This window comes from Heterodontus francisci, chromosome 9 (genome assembly GCF_036365525.1).
Source record: "Heterodontus francisci isolate sHetFra1 chromosome 9, sHetFra1.hap1, whole genome shotgun sequence".
Lineage (NCBI taxonomy): Eukaryota > Metazoa > Chordata > Chondrichthyes > Heterodontiformes > Heterodontidae > Heterodontus > Heterodontus francisci.
The window spans coordinates 117,064,575-117,091,660 of NC_090379.1; the positions used below are offsets into that span (position 1 = coordinate 117,064,575).

The 27,086-nt window shown below is 43.0% G+C and overlaps 2 protein-coding genes across 2 annotated transcripts in view; one reads left to right on the forward strand and one right to left on the reverse strand.

The window, feature by feature from the left end:
* The window catches only part of LOC137374013 (enhancer of rudimentary homolog), a 48,291-nt gene extending 33,494 nt beyond the window's left edge, over positions 1–14,797 (reverse strand). Inside the window, exons 1-3 of the mRNA XM_068039766.1 lie at positions 14,702–14,797; positions 13,348–13,362; positions 3,928–4,015 (exon numbers count right to left, since the gene is read on the reverse strand). Of these exons, the coding sequence (XP_067895867.1) occupies positions 3,928–4,015; positions 13,348–13,362; positions 14,702–14,704 (106 nt within the window). The 5' untranslated portion in view covers positions 14,705–14,797. The remainder of the gene's footprint in view (positions 1–3,927; positions 4,016–13,347; positions 13,363–14,701) is intronic.
* Positions 14,798–15,154: 357 nt separating this feature from the next.
* The window catches only part of LOC137374012 (zinc transporter ZIP9-B), a 47,482-nt gene continuing 35,550 nt past the window's right edge, over positions 15,155–27,086 (forward strand). The window contains exon 1 of the mRNA XM_068039765.1: positions 15,155–15,559. Coding sequence (XP_067895866.1) covers positions 15,464–15,559 — 96 coding nt within the window. The 5' untranslated portion in view covers positions 15,155–15,463. The remainder of the gene's footprint in view (positions 15,560–27,086) is intronic.

Below are 27,086 nucleotides of genomic sequence, written 5' to 3' on the forward strand. Positions count from 1 at the left end.
AAGTTCTATAGAATTGCAGCAAGATTTCCCTACTCTTATACGCCAACCCCCTTGCAATAAAGGCAAACATATCATTTCCTAATTGCTTGCTGTATCTGATGTTAACTTTGTGATGCATATAGAACACCCAAATTCCTCTGGATTGCAACATTTACTAGGCTCTTACCTTAAAAATATTCTGTTTTACAGGTCTTCCTAGCAAGGTGAATAATTTTACACTTCCCCACATTAACTAAGGTAGAAGCCCATAGAGCTGAGGGCAAATTATTGACATGGTTAGGAAGTTGGGTTGAGTGGTAGACGACAGAGTGGGGATAATGGGTAAGTACTCCGATTGGCAGGATGTGACTAGTGGTGTCCCGCAGAGATCTGTGTTGGGGCCTCAATTATTCATTAACGACTTGGATGATGGCACAGTAAGTCATATATCCAAATTTGTTGATGATACAAAGTTAGGCGGCATTGTAGACAGTCTAGATGATGGCATAAAATTGCAAAGAGATATTGACAGACTAGGTGAGTGGGCAAAACTGTGGCAGATGGATTTCAATGCGGGCAAGTGTGAGATTATCCATTTTGGACCAAAAAAGGATAGAGCAGGGTACTTTCCAAATGGGAAGAGTTTAAGTACAGTGGATGTCCAAAGAGACTTGGGGGGTTCAGGTTCATAGATCTTTAAAATGCCACGAGCAAGTGCAGAAAATAATCAAAAAGGCTAATGGAATGCCAGCCTTTATATCTACAGGATTGGAGTATAAAGACACAGAGGTTATGCTGCAGCTGTACAAAACCCTGGTTAGACCCCACTTGGAGTACTGTGAGCAGCTCTGGGCACCACACCTTAGGAAGGGTATATTGCCCTTGGAGCGAGTGCAACGTAGGTTTACATAAATGATACCTGGACTACAGGGGTTAAGTTACGAGGAAGATTACACAAATTAGACCTATTTTCGCTAGAATTTAGAAGGTTAAGGGCTGATCTGATCGAAGTCTTCAAGATATTAACAGGAAAAGACAGGCTAGATAAACTATTTCCACTGGTTGGAGATTCTAAAACTAGGGGGCATAGTCTAAAAATTAGGACCAGACTGTTCAGGAGAGATGTTAGGAAGCACTTCTTCACGCAAAGGGTGGTAGAGGTTTGGAACTCTCTCCCACAAACAGCAGTTGAAGCTAGAACAGTTGTTAATTTTAAATCTGAGATAGACTTTTGTTAAGCAAAGATATTAAGGGATATGGGCCAAAGGCAGGTATATGGAGTTAGGCCGTGGATCAGCCATGATCTCATTGAATGGCGGGACAGGCTCGAGGGGCTGAATAGGCTACTTCTGTTCCTCTGTTCCTGTTACACTCCATCTTCTACCTACTTGTCCCATCTTCTACCTACTTTGCACAGTCCTTGCAACCTGTGTCCTCCTCAAAGCTTGTTTTCCCAATTAACTTTGTATCGTCAGCAAATTTGAATATAGTAAGTACACTTGCTTCCCTCATCTAAATCATTCACATAGACTGTATATAGCAGAGATCCCAGCATCGCACCTGCGGTACTCCGCTAGTTACAGATTGCCATCCCACTTATTCCTACTCTGTTGTCTACCCATTAGCCAATGCTCATTCCATACTAATATATTACTCCCACCCCACAAGGCCGAATCTTTTTTGATCAGGACCAATCATCTAATCACCAGATACACAGCTGACTGATCACCATGCATTTCAGATTTTGCACAATTCACCCGACTACAGAACAAATGCAGTGTTGGTGTGAAATGCAAGGAAATTATGCAACCCCACAGCTCTCAATCTTGACCAGCTGATTCAGCAGAGTTATGAAATGCTTTTGGCAATTCAGTGACTGCCAAATCAATGGGACTGATTTTCAAAGCATTAAAAAAAATCACTCGCCGCCAGTTCATCATCTGACTCAGGGGGAAAGTTGGATGAGACAGTGAGGCATGAATTGTCAACAAGCTAGCATGATAACCAGTTTTTAAATGGTTTGAAACATCCAATTTTTCTATACAAAATTGACTGTCTTAATACAACATTTTAAAACACTATTGAGATCAAGGTGCCCCCATGCTCCCACATGGGAGACTTATCAAGAAAGGAAATGCACATGGGATACAGGGTAACTTGATAAGGTGGATTCAAAATTGGCTTAGCTGTAGAAGACAGAGTGATGACAGACGGCTGTTTTAATGACTGGAAGCCAGTGTCCAGTGACGTACCACAGGGATCTGTGCTGGGTCCCCTGTTGTTTGTCATTTATATAAACGACATAGATGACTATGTGGGGGGTAGGATCAGTAAGTTCGCGGATGACAAAGATTGGCCGAGTGGTTAACAGTGAGGTTGAGTGTCTTGGGTTCCAGGAAGATATAGACGGGATGGTCAAATGGGCAGAAAAGTGGCAGATGGAATTTAACCCTGAAAAGTGTGAGGTGATGCACTTTGGAAGGAGTAATGTGACATGAAGTATTCAATGAATGGCCTGACACTGGGAAGTTCCAAGGAACAAAGGGACCTTGGCATGTTTGTCCATAGATCTCTGAAGGCAGAGGGCAGGTTAATAGGGTGGTGAAAAAGGGATATGGGACACTTGCCTTTATCAATCGAGGCATAGATTACAAAAGCAGGGAGGTCATGTTGGAGTTGTATAGAACTTTGGTAAGGCCACAGCTGGAGTACTGTGTGCAATTCTGGTCACCACATTATAGGAAGGATGTGATTGCATTGGAGGGGGTGCAGAGGCGATTCACCAGGATGTTGCCTGGGATGAAACATTTAAGCTATGAAGAGAGGTTGGATAGGCTTGGGTTGTTTTCGCTGGAACAGAGAAGACTGAGGGGTGACCTGATTGAGGTGTACAAGATTATGAGGGGCATGGACAGGGTGGATAGGGAGCAGCTGTTCCCCTTAGTTGAAGGGTTAGTTATGAGGGGACACAAATTTAAGGTGAAGAGCAGGAGGTTTAAGGGGGATTTGAGGAAGAACTTTTTTATCCAGAGGGTGGTGACGGTCTGGAATGCCCTGCCTGGGAGGGTGGTAGAGGCGGGTTGCCTCACATCCTTTAAAAAGTACCTGGATAAGCACTTGGCATGTCATAACATTCAAGGCTTTGGGCCAAGTGCTGGCAAATGGGATTAGGTAGACAGGTCAGGTGTCTTTAATGCATTGGTGCAGACTCGATGGGCCGAAGGGCCTCTTCTGCACTATTATTCTGTGATTCTATAAATAAATATTGGCCAGGACACAGAGGAGAGCACCTCTGCTCTTCGAATGGTGCTGAGAGATTTTTTTTGATATCCACCTGAGATGGTACATGGGGCCTCAGTTTAACTGGAGGTGGAGTGAGAAGAGTACAGCAAGAAGCATCAACTAACGATAAACATAAGCTGAAGTAACAGTTTCTCCTTCAAAGTCAGCCGTGGCTTAGTGCAAGCACTCTCATCTCCGAGTCAGAAGGTTGTGGGTTCAAGTCCCACTCCAGTGACTTGAACACAAGATTTAGGCTGATACACCCAATGCAGTACTGAGGGAGCACTGCACAGTTGGAGGCACCGTCTTTCAGATGAGATGTTAAAAGATGTCTGCCCTCTTCGTTTGTTCCTCTTAGGTGGATGTCAAAGTTCCGAAGGCATTATACGAACAACAGCAGGGGAGTTCTCCTGGTGTCTTGGCCAACATGTGTTCTTCAACCAACATCATTAAAAACAAATTATTTGGTCATTAGCTCATTGTTGTTTTTGGGATCTTGCTGTGTGCAAATTGGCTGCCCCATTTCCTACATTACAATAGTGACAACACTTCAAAAGTACTTCTTTGGCTGTGAAGTGCTTTGGGATGTCCAGATGTGAAAAGCACGATATAAATGCAAGCTCTTGTAATCTAAGCATGGACCCAAAACAAGGGAGCAGGACTCACCTTCCATACATTCGTTTACAGACTCATAGTCAGCATACGTTCTCCCTTCTGGTCTTTTGGTGGGCTGAACTAGCAAAATCGTATGTGACTGAGGAGACAGAAAGGAATCATGTTAGATGCTTGGTAGCTTCACGTTCCGCCTCTTCTCTACTTCCACCTCAGAAGCAAAAAAGGCTTTAAAAAGTTGCAAAGTAATGTAAAATTCAAAAGATAGAGGAGGTTTTTTTTTTTTAAACACAGCATGTTATTGTGATCTGGAATGCACTGTCTGAAAGGGTGGTGGAAGAAATTCCGTAGTAACTTTCAATAGGAAGCATAAGGAAATAGGAGTAGGAGGTAGGCCATTCAGCCCCTCAAACCTGCTCCACCATTCAATGAAGTCATGGCTGAACATGTCCATCAACTTCACTTCCTTGCCCTATCCCCATATCCCTTGATCTCCTCAACACCCAGAAATCTATCAATCTGAGTGTTGAATATACTTAATAAGTGAGCATCCTCTGGAGTAGAGGATTCCAAAGATTCATAACCCTCTGGGAATTGGATACACCCTTAAAAATGAGACATTTGCAAGGCAATGGGGAAACAGGAGGGTAGTGGCACTTTCAAAGAGGCATAACAGGCTGAATGGCCACCTTCTGGGCTCCATGACTGTATAACCACTGAAGTCTGGTCAAAAGTTACGATGCAAGGTTTTTTGATTAATTTGTAAATAATTATTTGTTACTGCACATATGAAAAATCATCTGTTTATATACTTCAGATGCCCCTTCAAGTTCCTCAGAACTGCTGGGATTACTATTTCCTAAATACAGAAGTTAAGACAACCACATTTACCATTTATATTGCAGTGATGGCAGTGGAGGCAAGCTCATCTTTGACAGCAATGCCACACTGTGAAGATGGCACTAGTTCTGCAGCACATCTTCAACAGTAGTGCCAGTGTAGATAAGGTGGCACTTGCGCCATGACCAGACTTGTTGAAAAGCCTGGTGCTGCCGGACACAATGCCACAACAAACACAGTGGCGACTTTGAACATACAGCTGGCTTGTGCCTGCCAGATTACTAGTCCATAAATCAATTGCTCTGTTCCCTCCTTCCATCACGAGATCAGAGGCCTGAAAGAACCTCACCTAGGTTCAGCTGTTTCATGCTACCAAAGTTTGAAAACTTGCTCACAGTATGAACAGGGGAATTCAGACTCCATACACTGTTGACTCTGCTTCTGTTTCCACAGATGCTGCCAGACCTGCTGAGTGGTTCCAGCATTTCTTGTTTTTATTTCAGATTTCCAGCATCCGCAGTATTTTGCTTTTATTATCCATACACTGTGGAACTGCTTTCACTGGATATAAACACAACTTAAAACTGCCCTTGTGTATCATCTTAGCAGAAAAGGGCTGAATCAGCAGTGCAAAAGTGCCCATTGCATGTATTTTTATTCTACAATCCAGATACTGAGGTACCACACACTTAAATTTTGATGGACCCCACTGCTGCACCAATGAGCTATATTACATCCACTTACTATTTAACAAGTTAATAAAAGTCTCATTTCATACAATGGCTTTCAGTGATCTGCTACTTTACACCCATGAGACAGAGAGAGATTGTCTTTGCATTCATTATCAATCTTTTTGGTGTAGATGAGGGCAAGGGGTCAGGAAGAGAAACAATCAGCTGAGAAGACACCTACAATTTTGTGACCCAATCTTGATCTGAAGAAATGGAAAGTGAAGTAAGCTGGAAGGATAATTCAAAAGACTGTTAAGAATGTTAACACTGCATTTTCAACATCAAATCTCCATCTTAGGTGAATTATTGAGACGTGCAAATTAAAATCATGCCTTCAAATACAATCTATTAAAAGAAATTAAAAAGTCTTGGGAAAGAGAAGTCTATGTAATGATCAGTTGTAAATCCAGTGCCAATGTGTAGAATTGAAGGGCTCAGAGGATTAATTGCATCGTTAAACGTACAAGTGACCAGAAAATTCAGTCAAGGTGTGACAAGTAACCTGTCAAACAGCAGCTCACAAAGGCTACATGGATAATAACATTGCAACATAAGTACTCGTATAGTTATTTGGTAGTACAGAAGTTGAGTATTGCTGAAAAGAGACATTTTGTCGAAGCTTTGCATCTTACACTCATCAGGACCACCCGCAAGAATACCAATGTAAGGAAAAACAACGACCTTATACTGTATGAGAAGAGAGTGCTGATTGGTCAAGGCACGGCCATGTGAATGGCTGCCACTTATGTTGATTCACTGGTTCATTCCTCAGAGCAATGCCTTGACCAATCAGAGTCAAGCTGCCCGGTTTAAATTTCAAACAAAGCTTGGCAGTTAGCGGTCAGTCACGGTCTTCTTCTTCTTTGGCCTCCTTGTCTAGAGAGACAATGGGTAAGTGCCTGGAGGTGGTCAGTGGTTTGTGCAGCAGCGCCTGGAGTGGCTATAAAGGCCAATTCTAGAGTGACAGACTCAGTCAATCACCATAAACTGGTGCATTCTCCATGCAAATGCCTCTACCAGAGTTCACTTGCCAACCAAACAGCACACTCTTCTCAGAGAGATAGAAAGTTTACAGCACAAAAAGAGGCCACTTGGCCCATCATGTGCACACCAGCCAAAAAACAAGCCACCCAGCCTAATCACACCTTCCAGTATTTCGTCTGTCGCCCTGCACGTTACAGCACTTGAGGTGCATATCCAGACACCTTTTAAACGAGTTGAGGTTTTCTGCCTCTGCTACCCTTTCAGGCAGTGAGCTCCAGGCCCCCATCTACCCTCTGGATGAAAAACATTTTCTTCATCTCCCCTCTAACATTTCTACCAATCACTTTAAATCTATGCCCACTCATCACTGACCTCTTTGCCAAGGTAAATAGGCCCTCCACATCCACTCTATCCAGGCCCCTCACGATTTTGTACATTTCAATCAAATCTCCCCTCAGCCTTATATAATATAAAAGCAAAATAGTGAAGATGCTGGAAACCTTAAATAAAAATAAAAAATGCTGGAAATACTCAGCAGATCTGGCAGCATCTGTGGAGACAGAAGCAAAGTTAATGTTTCAAGTCAGTGACCTTTCATCAGAACTGGCAAAGGTTAGAAATGTAATAGGTTTTAAGCAAATAAAGAGGGGGTGGTGCAAAAGATAACAAAAGGGAAGGTGTTGATAGGAGAGAGGGTCACAGAGAATAACTGACAAGAAGTCCCCCTCAGCCTTCTCTGTTCCAAGGAGAACAATCCCAGCCTATCCAATCTTTCCTCATAGCTGCATTTTGAGAGTCCCGGTAACATCCTCGTAAATCTCCTCTGTACCCTCTCCAGTGCAATTACATCCTTTCTATAATGACGTGACCTGAACTGCACACAGTACTCAAATTGTGGCCTAACCAATAAGTTATACAGTTCCAGCATAACCTCCCTGCTCTTATATTCTATATCTCGGCTAGTAAGCGAAAGGATTCCATATGCCTTCTTAACCACCTTATCAATCCGTCCTGCTACCTTCAGAGAGCTGTAGACATTCACTTTAAGGTCCCTCACTTCCTCTACACTTCATAGCCTTCTCCCATTAATTGTATATTCCTTTGTCTTGTTTGACCTCCCCAAATGCATCACTTCACACTTTTTCAGGTTGAACTCTATTTGCCACTTTTCTGCCCACCTGACTAGTCCATCAATATCCTTCTACCACCAACAGCTATCCTCCTCGCGATGAACCACACAGCCAATTTTTGTGTTGTCCGCAAACTTCTTGATCATGCCCCCTACATTTATGTCCAAATCGTTAATATACCACATAAAGCAGTGGACCTTGTGGAACGCCACTGGAAACAGCCTTCCAGTTGCAAAAACACCAGTCAACAATGACCCCTTGTTTCCTTCCACTGAACCAATTTTGTACCCAGAATCATTACAGCAGAAGGAGGCCATTCGGCCCATCGTGTCCACACCGGCTCTCTGAAAGAGCAACTCCCTCAGCTCCATTCCCATCTTCTCCCCGTAACCCTGCATATTCTTCCTTTTCATATAACTCTCATTCCCTTTTGAATGTTTCAATTGAACCTGCCTCCACCACGTTCTCAGGCAGCGAATTTCAGACCTTAACCACTCGCTGCGTGAAAACGTTTTTCCTCATGTCACTTTTGCCTCCCTTACCAAATACTTTCAATCTGAGCCCTCTCGTTCTCGATCCTTTCATGAGTGGCAAGTTTCTATCTATTCTGTCCAAATCCCTCATGATTTTGAATACCTCTATCAAATCACCTCTCAGCCTTCTCTTCACCAAGGAAAGCAGTCCTAACTTCTCCAATCTATCTTCATAACTGAAATTCCTCAACCCTGGAATCATTCTCCTGAATCTTTTCTGTACTCTCTCCAATGCCCTCACGTCTTTCCTCAAGTGCAGCGCCCAGAATTGGATGCACTACTCCAGCTGATACTGACCCAGTGTCTTATACAAGTTCAATATAACTTCCTTGCTCTTGTACTCTATACCCCTATCAATAAAGCCCAGGACACTGTATGCTTTATTAACCACGCTCAACCTGCCCTGCCACCTTCAATGACTTTTGCACATATACACCTCAGTCCCTCAGCTCCTGCAACCCCTTTAGAATTGTGCCCTTTATCGAATTTTGTTTCTCCATGTTCTTCCTACCAAAATGAATCACTTCACGTTTCTCTGCATTGAACTTCATCTGCCACCTGCCCGTCCATTCCACCAACTTGTCTGCATCCTTTTGAAGTTCTACACTATCCTCCTCACAGTTCACAATGCTTCCAAGTTTCGTATCATCTGCAAACTTTGAAATTGTGCCCTGTACATCAAGGTCTAGGTCATCAATATATATCAGGGGATATCAATATATCCCTGGGGAACGCCACTACAAACCTTCCTCCAGCCTGAAAAACATCCATTAACCACTACTCTTTGTTTCCTGTCACTCAGCCAATTTCATATCCATGTTGCTATTGTCTCTTTTATTCCATGAGCTACAAGTTTTCTTACAAGTCTGTTGTGTGGCACTGTATCAAATGCCTTTTGAAAGTCCATGTACACCACATCAACAGCATTGCCCTCATCAACCCTCTCTGTTACCTCCTCAAAGAACTCCAGCAAGTTAGTCAAACGAACTCATACTGTGTGAAGTCATTGTTTTTCCTTACACTGGTATTCTTGCGGATGGTCCTGATGAGTGCAAGATAAAAAGCTTCAAGAAAACGTCTCTATTTTCAGCAATACACAAGTACTCTTCTATATAATGCAAAAGAAAAGAACAGGGAAGAGAAAATCTGACAGGGAATAAGACAGGTGTTACATTTTTAAAAAACTTTTTGAAACATCGGACAGCACTGTTGCACTATTTGATCCACAGTACAGAAAATTTCCTGGAGCTGCTAGCAATCTAAGCTTTAGCCCACTAAGCAAGAAATTTTTTTAAAAAAGCACAGGACGAGCATTAAGCAGGAGTCTTGGAGCAAGCTGTTTGGCAGCTCTTTTAGCCATGGGCCACGTACATGTACACCAAGCAGGACATTAAATACTGCAGCTTACATCAGCCAATTCTAAACAATGCTCAAACTACATGGTAACTGACATTTGTAAAAAGAGCTCTTATTCACATTCCACTGACATTTCATGTTAAAGTGACCAGACAATAGCAAGTCCATGAACAAAATAAACTGGTGGACATAACTGCAGCACAATTTGTCCAGTTTTCACCACCTATTTCACAAACCATTTCTATCTCACTGCTCAAATACTGACCTCTGATTAACAGTTTACACACATGCATAACATGTCTACAACACAGGAACAGGTCACTTTGGCCCAACTGCTTGGTCTATTCCAACGTTTATGCTCCACAAAAGTCTCCACCCACCCGACTTCATCTCACCCCATCAGCCTATCCTTCTATTCCTTTCTCCTTAAGTTTCCCCTTAAATGTATCAACACTATTTGCCTCAATCACTCCCTGTGGTGGCAACCACTCTCTGGGTAAAGAATTTTATCCTCAATTCCTTATTCAATGTATTATTTGGTGGATCACCACTTCAGATCTTGCAAGCTTTCAGCAGAGCTGAAAACATCAGCAGCTGAACTAAGACAGGTACGGGTGCCAAAAGCAATGCTTCAATATTAAAAAGCCTCAAAAAGGGAACAGCAGCAAGAGGAATGGGAAAAATAGTAAAGATGAGGTAGTTGCGTGCCCTCTGCAGCCTCAGGTCATAAATTAAAATCATAGAAGAGCAAATGCTAGCCACAAAGGAAACTAAACAAAGAAAATAAAAAACATTAGTTTAGGTGCAATGTGTAAAATTTACAGTCTCATTCAGATGGACATACTGGCCTTGGAGGGGGTGAAGCGCAGGTTCAGCAGAATGTTATTAGGTTGCAAAGACTAAGCTTGTATTCTCTTAAATATAGAAGATTGACCTAAATGAGCTGCTTAAAAGTGATAAAAAGGATTCAACAGGGCTGATCCAGAGAACTGGGAGTCCAGAACAAGATTACAGCTTGGTTGTTCAGAACTGAAATCAGGAAGCACTTCTTCACACAAAGGGTACTTAAAATCTGGAACTCTCTCCTCCAAAAGGCTGTGGATGCTGGGTCAATTGGAGCCTTCAAGACTGAGACTGATAGATTTTTGTGTTACACAAGGGATATGGAGCAAAGGCAGGTTAACAGAGTTAAGGTGCAGATCAGCTATGGTCTAAATCAATGGTGGAGCAGGCTCGAGAGGCTGAATGGCTGTTCCTGTTACTGCGTTTGTGTGAGAACTAGCCGACTGCCCATATTAGTGCAAGCACAGTACACACCAAACACAGAAACAAAAGCAGTACACAAACCTGTGATTGGGAAAGAATTTTCTGAGAAAGTGAGAGAGACAAAGAAATAGAATGGTATCCTCCCATCTACAGAAGATGATGGACACACAGCAAACAATCCATTTAGGTGCGGTGTCTTCCCTTGGTGCACCTTTGCTGATGGCTGTGAAGGTCAATCCTCGAGAGGCAGGTTCTACCACAAGTGCAGCACGTGAAGCTGCCAAATGATGCTGTGAGTTGTTGTTTTCGTCGTTGCCACCTGTTGCCAAGCTGCTGTAGCAACTGGTCATCCTGGTGGTGCGCACCAGTCCACAGGATGTGTTGCCATTTCCCTCTTTCACAAGCTAGTGACTCCCAAGTGCGAAAGTTGACATTTAGGGCCTTCATGTCACTTTTGCAAGCATACTTGAAACTATACAGAAAATCCTTGCGTATGTAACTGTCTCCCATCCTGCGGACGTGTCCGATCCACCGAAGCCACCTCTGTCTGATTAGTGCCAATACACTTGGGAGCTCTGCCTTTGAGAACTTTCTTTTATTATCGTCTATGGGATGTGGGACTGCTACATTTGTGATTTTGTCCTGCCAAGATATACCCATAATGTGCCTCAGAAAGCAAAAGTGGAAATTATTGAGCTTCTTTCCCTGGTAGCTGTAAGTCACCCATGTTTCACAGCCATACAGCAAGGTGCTGAGAACACAGGCCTTATAAACCATCAGCTTGGTCCTAAAGGTCAGCTTGCTTGAGCCTGCTCCGCCATTCAATAAAATCATTGCGAATCTCCAACATCAGCTCCATTTTCCCACTCTATTCCCATATCCTTCGATTTTCTTAGTCCCAAAAGTCAATCTCTGTCTTGATATATTCCATGACTGAGCATCCACAGCCCTCTGGGGCACAGAATTCCAAAGATTCACAATCCTCAGTGAAAAAATCTCTCCTCAGCCCAGTCCTAAATGGACGACCCTTTATCCTTATTTCATCACACTTACTTCTTGACTCTCCAAGCAGGAAAAACAGCCTGTTAGCATCTACCCTGTCAAGCCCTCCAGGAATCTTTCACATTTCAATGAAATCAGTTCTCATTCTTCCAAACCACAAAGAATATAGGCCCATTCTACTCAATCTCTCCTCATAGGACAGCCACCGCCATCGCAGCAGCAAATCTTTGTTGCATCCCCCTCTCAGACAAGTATATCCTTCCTCAGGTACAGAGAACAAAACTGTATTCAGTATTCCAGGTGTGGTCACACCAAAACCCTATATAATTGCCACAAGACATCCCGACTCGCATTTAGCAAGCCCTTGCAATAAAGGCTAACATAGCATCGGCCTTCCTAATTGCATCCTGTGCCTGCATCCTAACTTTCTGTGATGTGTACAAAAACAACAAATCACTCAATACTTTCTCACCTTTTGAAAAAGACTGCTTTTCTGTTCTTCCAATCAAAGTGGATAATTTCACATTTCCCCACATTATACGGCATCTGCCATGTTCTTTCCCACTCACTCATCCTGTCTACAATTCCTTTGCAGCCACTTTGCATCCCCTCACAGCTTATTTTCCCACTTAGCTTGGTATCAACAACAAATTTGGATACATTACTTCCTGCCCCCTCATCTAGTCATCGATACAGATTGTAAATAGCTGAGGCCCAAGCACTGATCCTTGTGACAATCCTCTAGTTATGAGCTAATAATATCCTCAATCCCAGGAACTGTAATCTTGCATAACAATCTCTTGTGACACATTGAATGCCTTCTGAAAATCCAAATATTGTATATTTACTGGCTCCCCCCAATCTACCTTGCTAGTTCACTCACCCCCAAAAAGTCTCAGATTTGTCAAACACCATTTCCCTTTCAGAAAACCATGTTGACTCTGTCTAATCAGACATGAATTCTAAGGGTTAGTTTTTTTTTATTGGAAAGCACAAGAGAGAGGTTTGTGTTATGAACTCATTTAGATAAAAACAACCTAATCATTTGAAAAGAGGAGCTAGTTTGAAGTAAAAAAAACAACAAACGACTTTGCTGTAGCCTGACAGTAGTTCCCAAGAACTGGAATCTTACCACAATTGGAATAAGCCAATCCATCCAAAAATGCAAGAACGTTCTGTAGGATATGCAGACTCTGTGTAAATCTAACCATCTTAAAGCATTGTTATCACCTGCATGCAAAGCCTGTAGGCCCCTGGATAGTTAGCAGACATGATTCGACAACATGGGACATGTATTTGTCTGCAAGGCCATTTGTCACCTTAAATAGGCTCACTGTCTTATATATTTTCACACAAGGAGGGAACAGAAAGAAACTGGCTTAATATTACAATGCAATAATACATTTTAGCTCTAACACAACAAAATAAGGTTGAAGTAGTTTCAGGTAATAAAAATGCCAATGTTTAGAGATTACACACTTTGTGGTAGTTCACTCAGAATTTATTTTAGTTACATAATAGTCTGCATAAGGGAACTTTCCAGGGTTTCTTGCATTTTAAGGATAGGTTCCTAGATGCTTACGATAGTTTCGTGGTAGTTTCAGTCATTTTGGAAGCATCAATAGCATTCACCTGCACGTTTACTGCCTGCAACATAAAATAATGTACACCAATTAATACCACAACTATAGCACTATGCTATATGCACACAATGTGTTCTTACCACTGCTGAAGAACATTTAAATTTTGTTTTATATAATCATCTCTTGTTTCCCTGTGTCCTTTTTCACTACTAGCCAGTAACTTATGCTAGACTACAGCTCTCAGCCCTGTAAATGCTCACTCTTTGAATTTGCCACATACTATCTCGATAACCCCCTCCAGGAATACAACCCTCCGAGATCTCGATGCTCCTCCAACTCTGACCTCTTGTCCATCCTTGATTTTCATTGCTCCACCATTGGTGCTATGCCTTCAGCTGCCTGGGCCTCAAACTCTCAAATTCTTTGTCTAAACCTCTCCCTTCCTTTAAAGTCCTAATGTTTATTCATGTGTCAAATTTTGTCCGGCACTAAGTGCAAGATGTTCTTGTTGACAGACAGTTATTCACTTTGCCTCTGAAATTCAACATTGCACCTTCACAAGGGCAATTAGGGATGGGCAATAAATGCTGGCATAGCCAGTGACACCCACATCCCATGAATGAATTTTTAAAAAACCTCCAAATAAACTCACCTTAATTTTTTTAAACAGATTTGCAATCAAACTTATTCCTTCGAACCAGATATTATACACTGAACATAGCATTGCTTCTGATAAACTTACATTTCAGAGAGTTTAGGCCTGGTTCCAAACTGTTATTAGCTCAAAAACAGAAGCTAGCTTTTCTTCCAGTTTATTTTGCAAAGGAACAACCTACTACCTAAGATTTTCTATTATCAAAAGTTTTGTTTTGTGAAAAGGATTTCCAAATGCACATTGCCTACTGCAGGTCCACTGGTTAATTGAACAAAATGGCATTTTCAATGAATGCACCAGACAGTTTTTTTTTTGAAGAGTTATAAAAAGGAAATTCTTTTTGCCTGTAGACAAATCAATGCGTTGATAAAGAAAAATAAACACTTCTTGTTATTTTTGTTAGCGATTTGCTGCGAATTTTGCACCAATATAATAAATCCACTTAATTTAAAGCTCTCACTCAGAAAAGCAAACTCGCCCAGACTTTTGTTTTTAAAAAACATAAATCCTACCGTTAAATATTTCCCTACGATGGACTGACAACTTCTCCAGAGTTGAGCAAAGAAAAGCTACACTGAGCCTATAGGCCACACAACGTTATTCAGTCACCAGCCCCCTCCCCCAGTGACTTATCCTTTTCCCTTACACATAATATATAACATATATAAACAACATTCAGTCTCCAATTTAAAGTGAACCAGTCCCAGAGTTTAACAGCCCCTCTCATGTTTTCCCTCAAGCCTCTCACCATGATGATCCTCTGAGCCGCTCCAGAGTCACTGGGTTGAATCGCGCTGCCACACTTACCCCGCCCCCACCGCCATCTTTGTGCGGGGCAGCTGAACAAACCATTCCTTAAAAAATCCGGCTCAGAGTGGTGCTCCTCGACTTTTGTCGCACTAACCTTATATCGGTTACGATTGGTGCCCGAAGGCCTGAAATGTGATATTTCGCAAACGCACACCCTTCTTCCTTCTCCAAATGTTTGTAGCGGTCGCCATCATTGTGAGGGGCAGAAAATGTACTTGTCCTCTTAAATTAATGCGTCAATAAATGTTCACCTTGGAGAAATAAACCAGAAACGAATTTTTAGGGGGGGAAATCGAACTCTAATTTTATTTGAAGCAAAGTAAGAAGACGTGCAGGATTTGCTGTTGCCGTGCTTTGGCGGTTGGGCGCTCTTTGACCCGGATGTGACGGGTAGGCAGCGGAAGTTGACAGTCGGTAGTCACTGCCATGGGCCGAGCTGCTGCTCCGTGTGGGGAGCGGACTCGGGATTGTCTGTTTCTTAGGCGGAATGAAGGCCGAGTTTGATTCGTCCAGGGTTTAAAGGAAAATAAAAGGGGGATTCGCAGTAATCCGTTAGTGAAACTTGGCCTCGGGTTGCTGTCGGCGTCTCCCTTCCAACGCCCCCTCTAACTCTCCCTCATACCCGACCCCCACTCTCCCCTCCCCCCCCTCCCCCTTTGCTCCTTCCACTCCTCCATTCCCACTCCCTCCTAGCAGCAGCATGGACGATCTCAGCACCATCAGCCTGCTCTCCCTGGCCATGCTGGTCGGCTGTTACGTGGCAGGTACCATCCCCTTGGCGTTCAACTTCTCCGAGGTAAGCAGGAGGCTGGGCGGCCCTCTTCTCACTGCAACCGCACGGGCAGCTCGCTGTTCACTGGCATTTAAACTCTTCCCCCCCCACCTACGACAGAGCTTTCCTCTTTACAAAGGTTGACTTTATCTTTTTAAAAATGATGGACTTTACAAATCAATGCTTCTGGTTGATTATCTCTTTTTGGAAATATTATTCATCTAATTTCAATTTAGAATGTGTTTAAAAAAGGTAGAGTCTTGTCTTTTAAAACTGGTGTTTCATGACAGTTGTTACTTCCCCTGTAACTCCTCTGCACGTAAGAGGCCTCCTTGTCTCGGGAGACAATGGGTAATCGCCTGGAGGTGGTCAGTGGTTTGTGGAGCAGTGCCTGGAGTGGCTATAAAGGCCAATACTAGAGTGACTGACTCTTCCATAGGTGCTGCAGATAAAATTGGTTGTCGGGGCTGTTACACAGTTTGCTCTCTCCTTGCGCTTCTGTCTTTTTTCCTGCCAACTGCTAAGTCTCTTCGACTCGCCACACTTTAGCCCTGCCTTTATGGCTGTCTGCCAGCTCTGGCGAGCGCTGGCAACTGACTCCCACGACTTGTGATCAATGTCACAGGACTTCATGTCGCGTTTGCAGACGTCTTTAAAGCGGAGACATGGATGGTCGGTGGGTCTGATACCAGTGGCGAGCTCGCTGTACAATGTGTCCTTGGGGATCCTGCCATATTCCATGCGGCTCACATGGCCAAACCATCTCAAGCGCCGCTGACTCAGTAGGGTGTATAAGCTGGGGATGTTGGCCCATAACACTATAAGTAGATTGTAATCAGAGTGCCAAAAGGTTGGTTGGAAGTTCTGTTAAATTTTAAGTAACTGCTGCAGAAGGCATCCAATAGTTTCACAAACCACAGCAAAAAAGGAATGATTTGCTGCTTAATCGCAATCTGATTGGAGTGTGCAATGTTTGTGTTTTGAAAAGACAGTTTAAGAGTAGGCCTTTGTCCTACCTTGGAACAACTCAAAATGTAATTGTTTTTTTTTTAGCAATATTAGCTCCACATGTTTGCATAAGCAATTGTCTCTACAAGTGTTATTAAGCCTTTGAGTCTGTATATTCACAACCTAGGGGATGCTCGAGTTTGGAAGTCAAGTACGCTATTTGATATGCCAGAAAATAGAAATCTGGGTGTTTTTATTTAAATTGTTTACTCTCATTAAACATTTGTCCAACATCATACCTCATAGAATCATAGAAAGTTTAAGGCACAGAAAGAGGCCACTTGGCCCATCGTGTCTGTGCCGGCCAAAAAAGATCCACCTATTCCGATCCCACCTTCCAGTATTTGATCTGCAGCTTACGGCACTTCAGGTGCATATCGGACACCTTTTGAATGAGTTAAGGTCTCTGCCTTGACTGCCCTTTCAGGCAGTGAGTTCCAGCCCATCACCACCCTATGGGTGAAAAAGTTTTTCCTCATCTTTCCTCTAATTTTTCTACCAATCACTTTAAATCTATGCCCACTTGTCACTGATGTCTCTGCTAAGGTGAATGGATCCTTCACCTCCACTCTATCCAGGCCCCTAAAAATTTTGTACATTTCAATCAGATCTCCCCTCAGCCTTCTCTGTTCCAAGGAGAACAACCCCAGCCTATCCAATCTTTCCTCATAGCTGTATTTTTCCAGTCCCAGCAACATCCTCGTAAATCTCCTCTGTACCCTCTCCAGTGCAATTGCATCCTTTCTGGAATGAGGTGACCAGAACTGCGCACACAACTCAAGTTCTGGCCTAACCAATGAGTTATGCAGTTGCAGCATAACCTCTTTGCTCTTGTATTCTATACCTCAGCTAATAAAGGAAGGGATTCCATATGCCTTCTTAACCACCTTATCGACCTGTCCTGCTACCTTCAGGGATCTGTGGACCTTCACTCCAAGGTCCCTCACTTCCTCTACACTTAGTATTTTACCATTAATAGTGTATTCCTTTGCCTTGTTTGACCTCCCCAAATGCATCACCTCACATTTCTCCAAGTTGAATTCCATTTGCCACTTTTCTGCCTATCTGACCAGACCATCAATATCTTCCTGCAGCCGACAGCTATCCTCCTGGCTATCTATCACACGGCCAATCTTTGTGTCCACAAACATCTTGATCATGGTACCTACATTTACATCCAAATCGTTAATATACACCACAAAAAGCAGGGACCCAGTACTGAGCCCTGCGGAACGCCATCGGAAACAGCCCTCCAGATGCTAAAAGAGCCGTCAACAATTACCCTTTGTTTCCTGCCACTGAGCCAATTTTGTATCCACCTTGCTGCATTTCCCTGGATCCCATGGGATTTTATTTTTTTAACCTGTTTGCCATGTGGGACCTTAACAAAAGCCTTGCTAAAATCCATGTAGACCACATCAACTGCACTACCCTCATTTATCTTCCTTGAATTTTTTGAAGAATTAACAATCAAGTTGGTCAAACAAGATCGTCCCTTAACAAATGCATGCTGACTATCCTTGATTAATCTGTGCTTTTCTAAGTGACAGTTTACCCTGTCTCTCAGAATAGATTCCAATAAGAGAGTAGTAGGGGCGTGGAACGCCCTGCCTGCAACAGTAGTAGACTCGCCAACTTTAAGGGCATTTAAGTGGTCATTGGATAGACATATGGATGAAAATGGAATAGTGTAGGTCAGATGGTTTCACAGGTCGGCGCAACATCGAGGGCCGAAGGGCCTGTACTGCGCTGTAATGTTCTATGTTCTAATTTGCCCACTACTGAGGTTAGACTGACTGGCCGTAATGATTTGGTCCATCCTTTGCTCTCTTTTTAAACAGAGGTACAATGTTAGCAATTCTCCAATCCTCCGGCACCACACCTGTCTCCAATGAGGACTGGAAAATGATGGTCAGACCCTCTGCTATTTCTTCTCTTGCTTCTTTTAACATACATTTCATCTGGCCCTGGTGATTTATCAACTTTCAAGGATGCTAACCCCATTAATATTTCCTCTCTCCCTATGTTTATCACATCCAATACTTCACACTCTTGCTCCTTAACTACAGTATCTGCATCGCCCCCCTCTTTTGTGAAGACAGACGCAAAGTATTCATTAAGAACCATCTTCCGCTCCTACAGATAGATTACCTTTTTGGTCTTTTATGGACCCTACTTTCTCCTCAATTATCCTCTTACTCTTAATGTATTGATAAAACATCTTTGGTTTGACCATGTTTTTGCTTGTCAATATTCTTTCATGCCCTCTCTTTGCTTTCCTAAGTTCCTTTTTGATTTCACCCCTCCACTTTCTATACTCCTCTCGGCTTTCTGTAGTATTGAGTTCTTGGTGTCGGACATAAACTTTCCTTTTCTGCCTTATCTTACACTGTAGGTTCCGTGATATCCATGGGGCTCTAGATTTGGCCACCTCACCCTTTTTTTTTTGTGGGAACATGTTTACCCTGAACTCCTTGAATCTCCCCTTTGAATGCCTCCCACTGTTCTGGCACTGATTTACCTTCAAGTAGCTGTTTCCAGTCCACTTTCACTGAATCACTCAGTTTAGTAAAATTGGCCTTGCCCCAATTGAGAACTCTAACTCCTGTTCTATCTCTGTCCTTTTCCATAATTATCTTAAAACTGACTGAATTATGATCACTACCACCAAAATGCTCTCCCACTGCCTCTCCTTCTGCCTGCCCATCTTCATTTCCTAAAGCTAAGTTTAAAACTGCACCTTCTCTTGTTGGACTTGCTACATACTGGGCAAAAATGTTCTCCTGAATGCACCAGGACCAGACCGTTCAGGAGAGATGTTAGGAAGCACTTCTTCACGCAAAGGGTGGTAGAGGTTTGGAACTCTCTCCCACAAACAGCAGTTGAAGCTAGAACAGTTGTTAATTTTAAATCTGAGATAGATAGATTTTTGTTAAGCAAAGATATTAATGGATATGGGCCAAAGGCAGGTATATGGAGTTAGGCTGCGGATCAGCCATGATCTCATTGAATGGCGGGACAGGCTCGAGGGGCTGAATGGCTTACTCCTGTTCCCCTCTTCCTTTGTTCCTTTGTACCTCAAGAATTCTGCTCCTTCAATTCCTTTCACACTAAAACTATCCCAGTTAATACTGGGGTAGTTAAAATCCCCTACTATTACTGCTCTTTGCAGTTCTCAGAGATTTGCCTACATACCTGCTCTTCTATTTCCCTCTGACTGTTTGGGGGTCTGTAGTACACTCCCAGCAGTGTGATTGTCTCTTTTTTGTTCCTTAGCTCAATCCATATGGTTTCATTTGATGAACCTCCCAAAATATCATCCCTCCTCACAGTTGTAATAGTTTCCTTGAGCAAATTTGCCACACTTCCTCCTTTCTTGTCCCCCTCCCTAAAGTGTCTAAACCTCTCTTTATTTAGAATACTACCCTTTTTATGCTGCCCATTCCTGGAGTATTATATGTTTATAATAAAACATTAGTATATCTGTGGCAGTGTTTGCAGTGCTCTGAAACAGGCTGCATTGCTGATCCAGTGAGAAGTTTTGATTTGGCTGTGATGCCTTGTGTAGTAGAATAGCATGCTGGCACTCACCGTGTACAATTATCTGTGTGTTGTACGCGCTCCCGTGGCCCATTGTCAATTAGCACCTGCAGGAGAGGCAGTAAAGAACTTTTTTTTTGAGATTTTTGGGTTATTTACTATCTGCTTTAAAAAAAATTAAAGAAAAGGGTGCTTAACAGTTGGGACTTCGAGAGGAGTTGGTTTTTTAAAAAGGCAAATAGAAGTTTTTCAGTATGACATCACTATCGGGCTCTGGATTGACCTTTGACTGGGGTGAAGGACAGTAAGGCAGTGCCAGGCATTTTCACAGTAAGGCAGTGGGCCAGGTAGAGTACACCTATCTGCCCCAAGTCTTAGATCACTTTCTTTGAAGGCCACATTAACAATTAGCGTCGACATCACTTCAGTCCCTGCAGAGCACAATCTGTTGCAAATTGCATATTTTTAGTTGACAAATTAAATAATTGGTGGATTTAGGTATTGGGTGCTTCCCTCAACATCTGCAAACGTTAATGCTTTACAACATCTTCTTCCGAAGAAGGGTCACTGACCCGAAACGTTAACTCTACTTCTCTTTTCACAGATGCTGCCAGACCTGCTGAGTGGTTCCAGCATTTCTTGTTTTTATTTCTTCTTTCCTGTGTCTGCCCAAAAGGATCTGCGTGTTGGATGTAATGCTCGGATCGCAATAATAGGTTAAGGAGCTTTCCGTATCGTTATATTACAGTGGTCTTTGAGTATGAAGCAAACTTTGGTTGGTTTTGAAGTGCATTCAGAGAGGTAGTTACATCATTTGCATTGCTGTGTTTTTGGAGCAAGTGGAGAGGTTATGTCTGAAGTAGGAGAGGTAGTTGCCTAAACAGCCAAATGATAAAAGCTTTGGGCGTTGCACTGCCGTCTTCACATTAACACTGCTAAACACCAACCTGCAAAACTACTCTACCTGAATTGATAACTTAGTTTTCAGTAGCATTTGAGAGAAGAACTGGGAATGGTGGTGGTGAAGTGACTGCAGTAGTAAATGAGAAGATTTATAATCCAGAGTCTGGCCCAGGCACAGTGGGCTGAATGGCTTCCTTCTGTGCAGTATAATTCTATGAACAGTTTATTTACTGTCCAGTTTGAGAACTATTGATCTGTATTTAATTTCTCCTATGCTACTAATAACTCCTGGTTAATTTTTTTAAAAGAGTTGAGGCGGCACAGTGGTTAGCACCGCAGCCTCACAGCTCCAGCGACCCGGGTTCTGTTCTGGGTACTGCCTGTGTGGAGTTTGCAAGTTCTCCCTGTGACCGTGTGGGTTTTCTCCGGGTGCTCCGGTTTCCTCCCACATGCCAAAGACTTGCAAGTTGATAGGTAAATTGGCCATTAGCAATTGCCCCTAGTATAGGTAGGTGGTAGGGAAATATAGGGACAGGTGGGGATGTGGTAGGAATATGGAATCAGTGTAGGATTAGTATAAATGGGTGGTTGATGGTCGGCACAGACTCGGTGGGCCGAAGGGCCTGTTTCAGTGCTGTATCTCTAATCTAAACTAAACTAAACTTTATATGGAGCCTTTCATGATCTCAGGAAGTCCTAAAGTGAATGGATGTTTTTCTGACTGGAAAGTAGTATGCAGTGGGTTAAGAACATAAGAAATAAGAGCAGGAGTAGACCATACAGCCCCTCGAGCCTGCTCCGCCATTCAACAAGATCATGGCTGATGTGATTGTAACCTCAACTCCACATTCCTGCCTACCCGCAATAACCTTTCACCCCCTTGCTTATCAAGAATCTATCTACCCCTGCCTTAAAACTATTCAAAGACTCTGCTTCCACCACCTTTTGAGGAAGAGTTCCAAAGACTCAATACCCTCAGAGAAGTTTTTTTCCCTCATCTCTGTATTAAATGGGTGACCCTTATTTTTAAACAGTGATCCCTAGTTCTAGATTCTCCCACAAGAGGAAACATTCTTTCCACATCCACCCTGTCAAGACCCCTCAGGATCTTATATGTTTCAATCAAGTCACCTCTTACTCTTCTAAACTCCAGCAGATACAAGTTTAGCCTGTCCAACCTTTCCTCATAAGACAACCTATCCATTCCAGGTATTAGTCTAGTAAAATAAAAGCAAAATACTGCAGATGCTGGAAATCTGAAATAAAAACAAGAAATGCTGAACATACTCAGTAGGTCTGTCAGCATCTGTGGAAAGAGAAGCAGAGTTAACGTTTCAGGTCAGTGACCCTTCATCAGAACCTTCTCTGAACTGCTTCCAACGCATTTACATCCTTAAAGAAGGAGACCAATACTGTACATAGTACTCCAGATGTGGTCTCACCAATGCCTGTATAACTGAAGCATAACCTCCCTACTTTTGTACTCATGGTTGTTCTTCTGCCTCAACTGCACTTTCCTGCCTGCTCCCCATATCTCTTTATTCTCTGAGCAACCAAAAATCTATGTCTCAGCCTTAAATGTATTCAACAGTGGAGCATCCTGTACTCATCCTCTTGCGGTAAAGGCTGACAAACATGAGCCTTCCTAATTGCTTGCTGCACGTATTAGCTTTCAGTGACTTATTGACAAGAACACCCAGGTCCCTTTGCACATCTACGCTTTCTAATCTCTTATCATTTAAGAAATACTCTGCACCTCTGTTCCTCCGACCAAAGTGGATAACGTCACATTTTTCCACATTAGATTCCATCTGCCACGTTCTTGCCCACTCACTAAATCTGTCCAAATCCCTTGAAGCCGCTTTGCATCTTCCTCACAACACACATTCCACCCAATTTTGTGTCATCTGCAAACTTGGAAATATTACATTTGGTCCCCACATCCAAATCATTGATTATATATTGTGAACAGCTAGGGCCCAAGTACTGATCCTTGCGATACCCCACTAGTCACAGCCTGCCATGCTGAAAATAACCTGTTTATTCCTGCTCTTTGTTTTCTGTCTGTTAACCAATCCTTAATCCATGGCAATATATTACTGTCTATCCCATGTGCTTTAAATTTGCTAACCAACCGCCTGTGGGGGACTTTATCAAAAGCCTTCTGAAAATTCAAGTGTACTACATCCACCGACTCCCTTTTATGAATTCTGTTACTAACATCCTCAAAAAACTCCCAACAGGTTTGTCAAACATGATTTCCCATTCATAAATCCATGTTGACTATGCCTAGTCAGATCATTATTATCTAAGTGTCCATTTATCACATCCTTTAGAATAGATTCTAACATTTGCCCTACTACTGATGTAAGTCTAACAGGTCTGTGGTTCCCTATTTTCTCTCTCCCTCTCTTCTTAAATAGTGGGGTGACATTTGCTACCTTCCAATCTGCAGGAACCATTCCAGAGTTTATAGAATTTTGGAAGATGATCACCAGTGCATCCATTATCTCCATAGCTACCTCCTTCAACACTCTGGGATGTAGAATATCAGGTCCTGGGGACTTGCCAACTTTCAGCCCCATTAATTTCTCCAATACAGCCTTCTTACTAATACTAAATTCCTTCAATTCCTCATTCTCCCTACTCCCTCGGATCTCTAATTCTGGGAGATTTCTTTTATCTTCCTCAGTACCTCACTTTCAAACATAATGTAAAATTCTATCATATTATGGTCACTCATTCCCAAAGGTTCTTTTACAACAAGATTATTACTTAGCCCTTTCTCATCACATAACACTAGATCTAAAATAGCCTGTTCTCTAGTCAGTTCCTCAATATACTGCTCCAGAAAACCCTCCCTAACACACTCCAGAAACTCTTCCTCTACAGCATTAATGCTCATTTAGGTTTACCCAGTCTATGTGCAGATTGAAGTCACCCATGATTACTGTATTATCCAAGCTACATGCTTCTCTAATCTCCTGATTAAAACCATGCCCCACACTATCACTACTGTTTGATGGTCTATAAACAACTACCAATGTTTGCTGCCCCTTGCTGTTTCGTAGCTCCACCCAAACAGATCTGCGAGGCTGAGATCATCGTGGATAGCACGTACAGGGAGGTGGTCACACTGCAGGTAAAGACTGCTCTGGCAGAAAGGGAATGGATGAATGCCAGGCAGAGTAGAAGAACTGGACAGGTAATGCAGGAGTTCCCTGGGTCCATCTCACTTTCTAACAGATATTCTGCTTTGGATACTGTTGGGGGAGATAGCTTCTCAGGGGAATGCAGCAAGAATCAAGTCTGCGGCACCACGGGTGGCTCAGCTGCACAGGAGGGGGGCGGGGAAAGAGTGGGAGAGCTATAGTGATAGGGGATTTTATCATAAGGGGTACAGATAGGCGTTTCTGTGGCTGCAAATGTAACTCCAGGATGGTATGTTGCCTCCCTGGTGCAAGGGTCAAGGATGTCACACAGTGGCTGCAGGACATTCTGAAAGGGGAGGGTGAACAGTCAGAGGTCGTGGTTCACGTTGGTACCAATGACATAGGTAGAAAGAGGGATGAAGTCCTGCAACAAGAATTTAGGGAGCTAGGTAGCAGATTAAAAAGCAGGGCCTCAAAGGTTGTAATCTCTGGATTATTCCCGGTGTCATGTGCTAGTGAGTATAGGAATAGGAGGATAGAGCAGATGAATGCGTGGCTGAGGACATGGTGCAGGAGGGAGGGCTTTAGTTTCTTGGATCACTGAGTCTGTTTCTGGCGAAGGTGGGACCTGTACAAGTTGGCTGGGTTGCACCTGAACTGGAACCGGACCAACATCCCTTCTGGGAGGTTTGCTAGTGCTGTTGGGGGGGGTGGGGGGCGTTTAAACTAATTTGGCAGGGGATGGGATACAGAGTGGGGGTACAGTAGGGGGTGATGCACAGCCAAATATAGAAGAGAAATTCAGTCAGTCTGGAAGGCAGAGCAAGTATAGACCTGTTAAGGCAAAGCGAATAATGCAATGCTGGATTGCATCTATTTTAACAGTCTTACAAGTAAGGCTGATGAATTGAGGGTGTTGATTAACACATGGGAATATGATATTGCTATCACAGAGACATGGTTGAGGGAAGGGCACAACTGACAACTCAATATTCCAGGATATAGAATCATCAGGCGTGACTGGGGGTAGGGGGAATGTAAAGGAGGAGGTGGCATTGCACTATTGATCAAGGAGTCAATTACTGCAGTAAGGAGGGATGATATCTTAGCAGGTTCCTCTAATGAGGCCATATGGGTAGAACTTAAAAACAAAAAGGGGGCAATCACTTGGCTGGGAGTGTACTACAGGCCTCCAAACAGTCAGGGAGAGATAGAGGAGCAGATATGTAGGCAAATCTGAGTGGTGTAAAAATAATAGGGGTAATAATATTCGGGGATTTCAACTTCCCCAATATTAACTGGGATAGTCTTAGTGCAGAAGGCTTAAAGGGGGCAGAATTCTTAAAGTGCATACAGGAGAGCTTTTTGAGCCAGCACGTAGAAAGCCCTACAAGAGAAGGGGCGTTACTGGACCTAATCCTAGTGATTGAGGCTGGACAAGTGGTAGAAGTGTCAGTGGGGGAGCATATCAAGGATAGTGACCATAACTCTAAGATTTAAAGTAGTTATGGAAATAACGGTACTGAATTGGGGGAATGCCGATTTCAATATGATAAAACAGGATCTGGCCAAAGCAGCTACTTGTTTGAAAGTCCACATCAGACCAGTGGGAGTCATTCAAAAAGGAAATAGTGAAAGTTCAGGGCCAACATGTTCCCGTAAAGGTGAAGGTTAGGACCAACAAGTCCAGGGCACCCTGGATGTCAAGGGATATTGAAGATTGGATCAGGGAAAAAAAGGAGGCTTATGGCAGATTCAAAGGACTGAAAACAGCGGAGGCCCTGGAGTATAGAAACTGTAAGGGGGGCATTTAAAAAAGGTAATTAGGAGAGCGAAGAGGGGACATGAAAAAACACTAGCAGGCAAGGTAAAGAAATATCCCAAGGCATTTTATAAGTATATTAAGGGCAAAAGGATAATCAGGGAAAGAGTAGGGTCCATTAGGGACCAAAGTGGCAATCTGTGTGTGAAGCCGGAGGACATTGGTAAGGTTTTAAATGATTACTTTTCATCTGTGTTCACTATGGAGAAGGACGATGTAGGTGTAGAGATCAGGGAGGGGGATTGTGATATACTCAAACAAATTAGCATTGAAAGGGCGGTTTTAGCGGACTTAAAAGTGGATAAATCCCCAGGCCCAGATGAGATGTATCCCAGGCTGTTATGTGAGGCAAAGGAGGAGGTAACAGGGGCTCTGAAACAAATTTTCAAATCCTCTCTGGCCACAGGAGAGGTGCCAGAGGACTGGAGGACAGTGAATAGAGTACCATTATTCAAGAAGGGTAGCGCGAATAAACCAGGTAATTACAAGTTGGTGAGTCTAACATCAGTGGTAGGGAAACTATTGGAAAAAATTCTGAGAGACGGGATTAATATCCACTTGGAGAGGCAGGGATTAATCAAGGATAGTCAGCATGGCTTTGTCAGGGGGAGATCATGTCTGACTAACTTGATTGAATTTTTGAGGAGGTGACTAGATGTGTAGATGAGGCTAAAGCAGTTGATGTAGTCTACATGGACTTCAGTAACGCTTTTGATAAGGTCCTGTTTGGGAGATTGGTCAAGAAAATAAGAGCCCATGGGATCCAGCGCAATTTAAAAAATAAAAAAAATAAAATGAAAATAAATTTGTCAAATTGGGTCCAAAATTGACTTAGTGGCAGGAGGCAGAGGGTGATGGTCGAGAGTTGTTTTTGCGATTGGAAGCCTGTGACCAGTGGTGTACCGCAGGGATCGGTGCTGAGACCCTTGCTGTTAGTAGTGTACATTAATGATTTAGATGTGAATATAGGAGATGTGATCAGTAAGTTTGCAGATGACACAAAAATTGTGGTGTCGTAAATAGTGAGGAGGAAAGCCTTGGATTACAGGACGATCTAGATAGGCTGGTAAGATGGGCAGAGCAGTGGCAAATGGAATTTAATCCTGAGAAGTGTGAGGTGATGCAT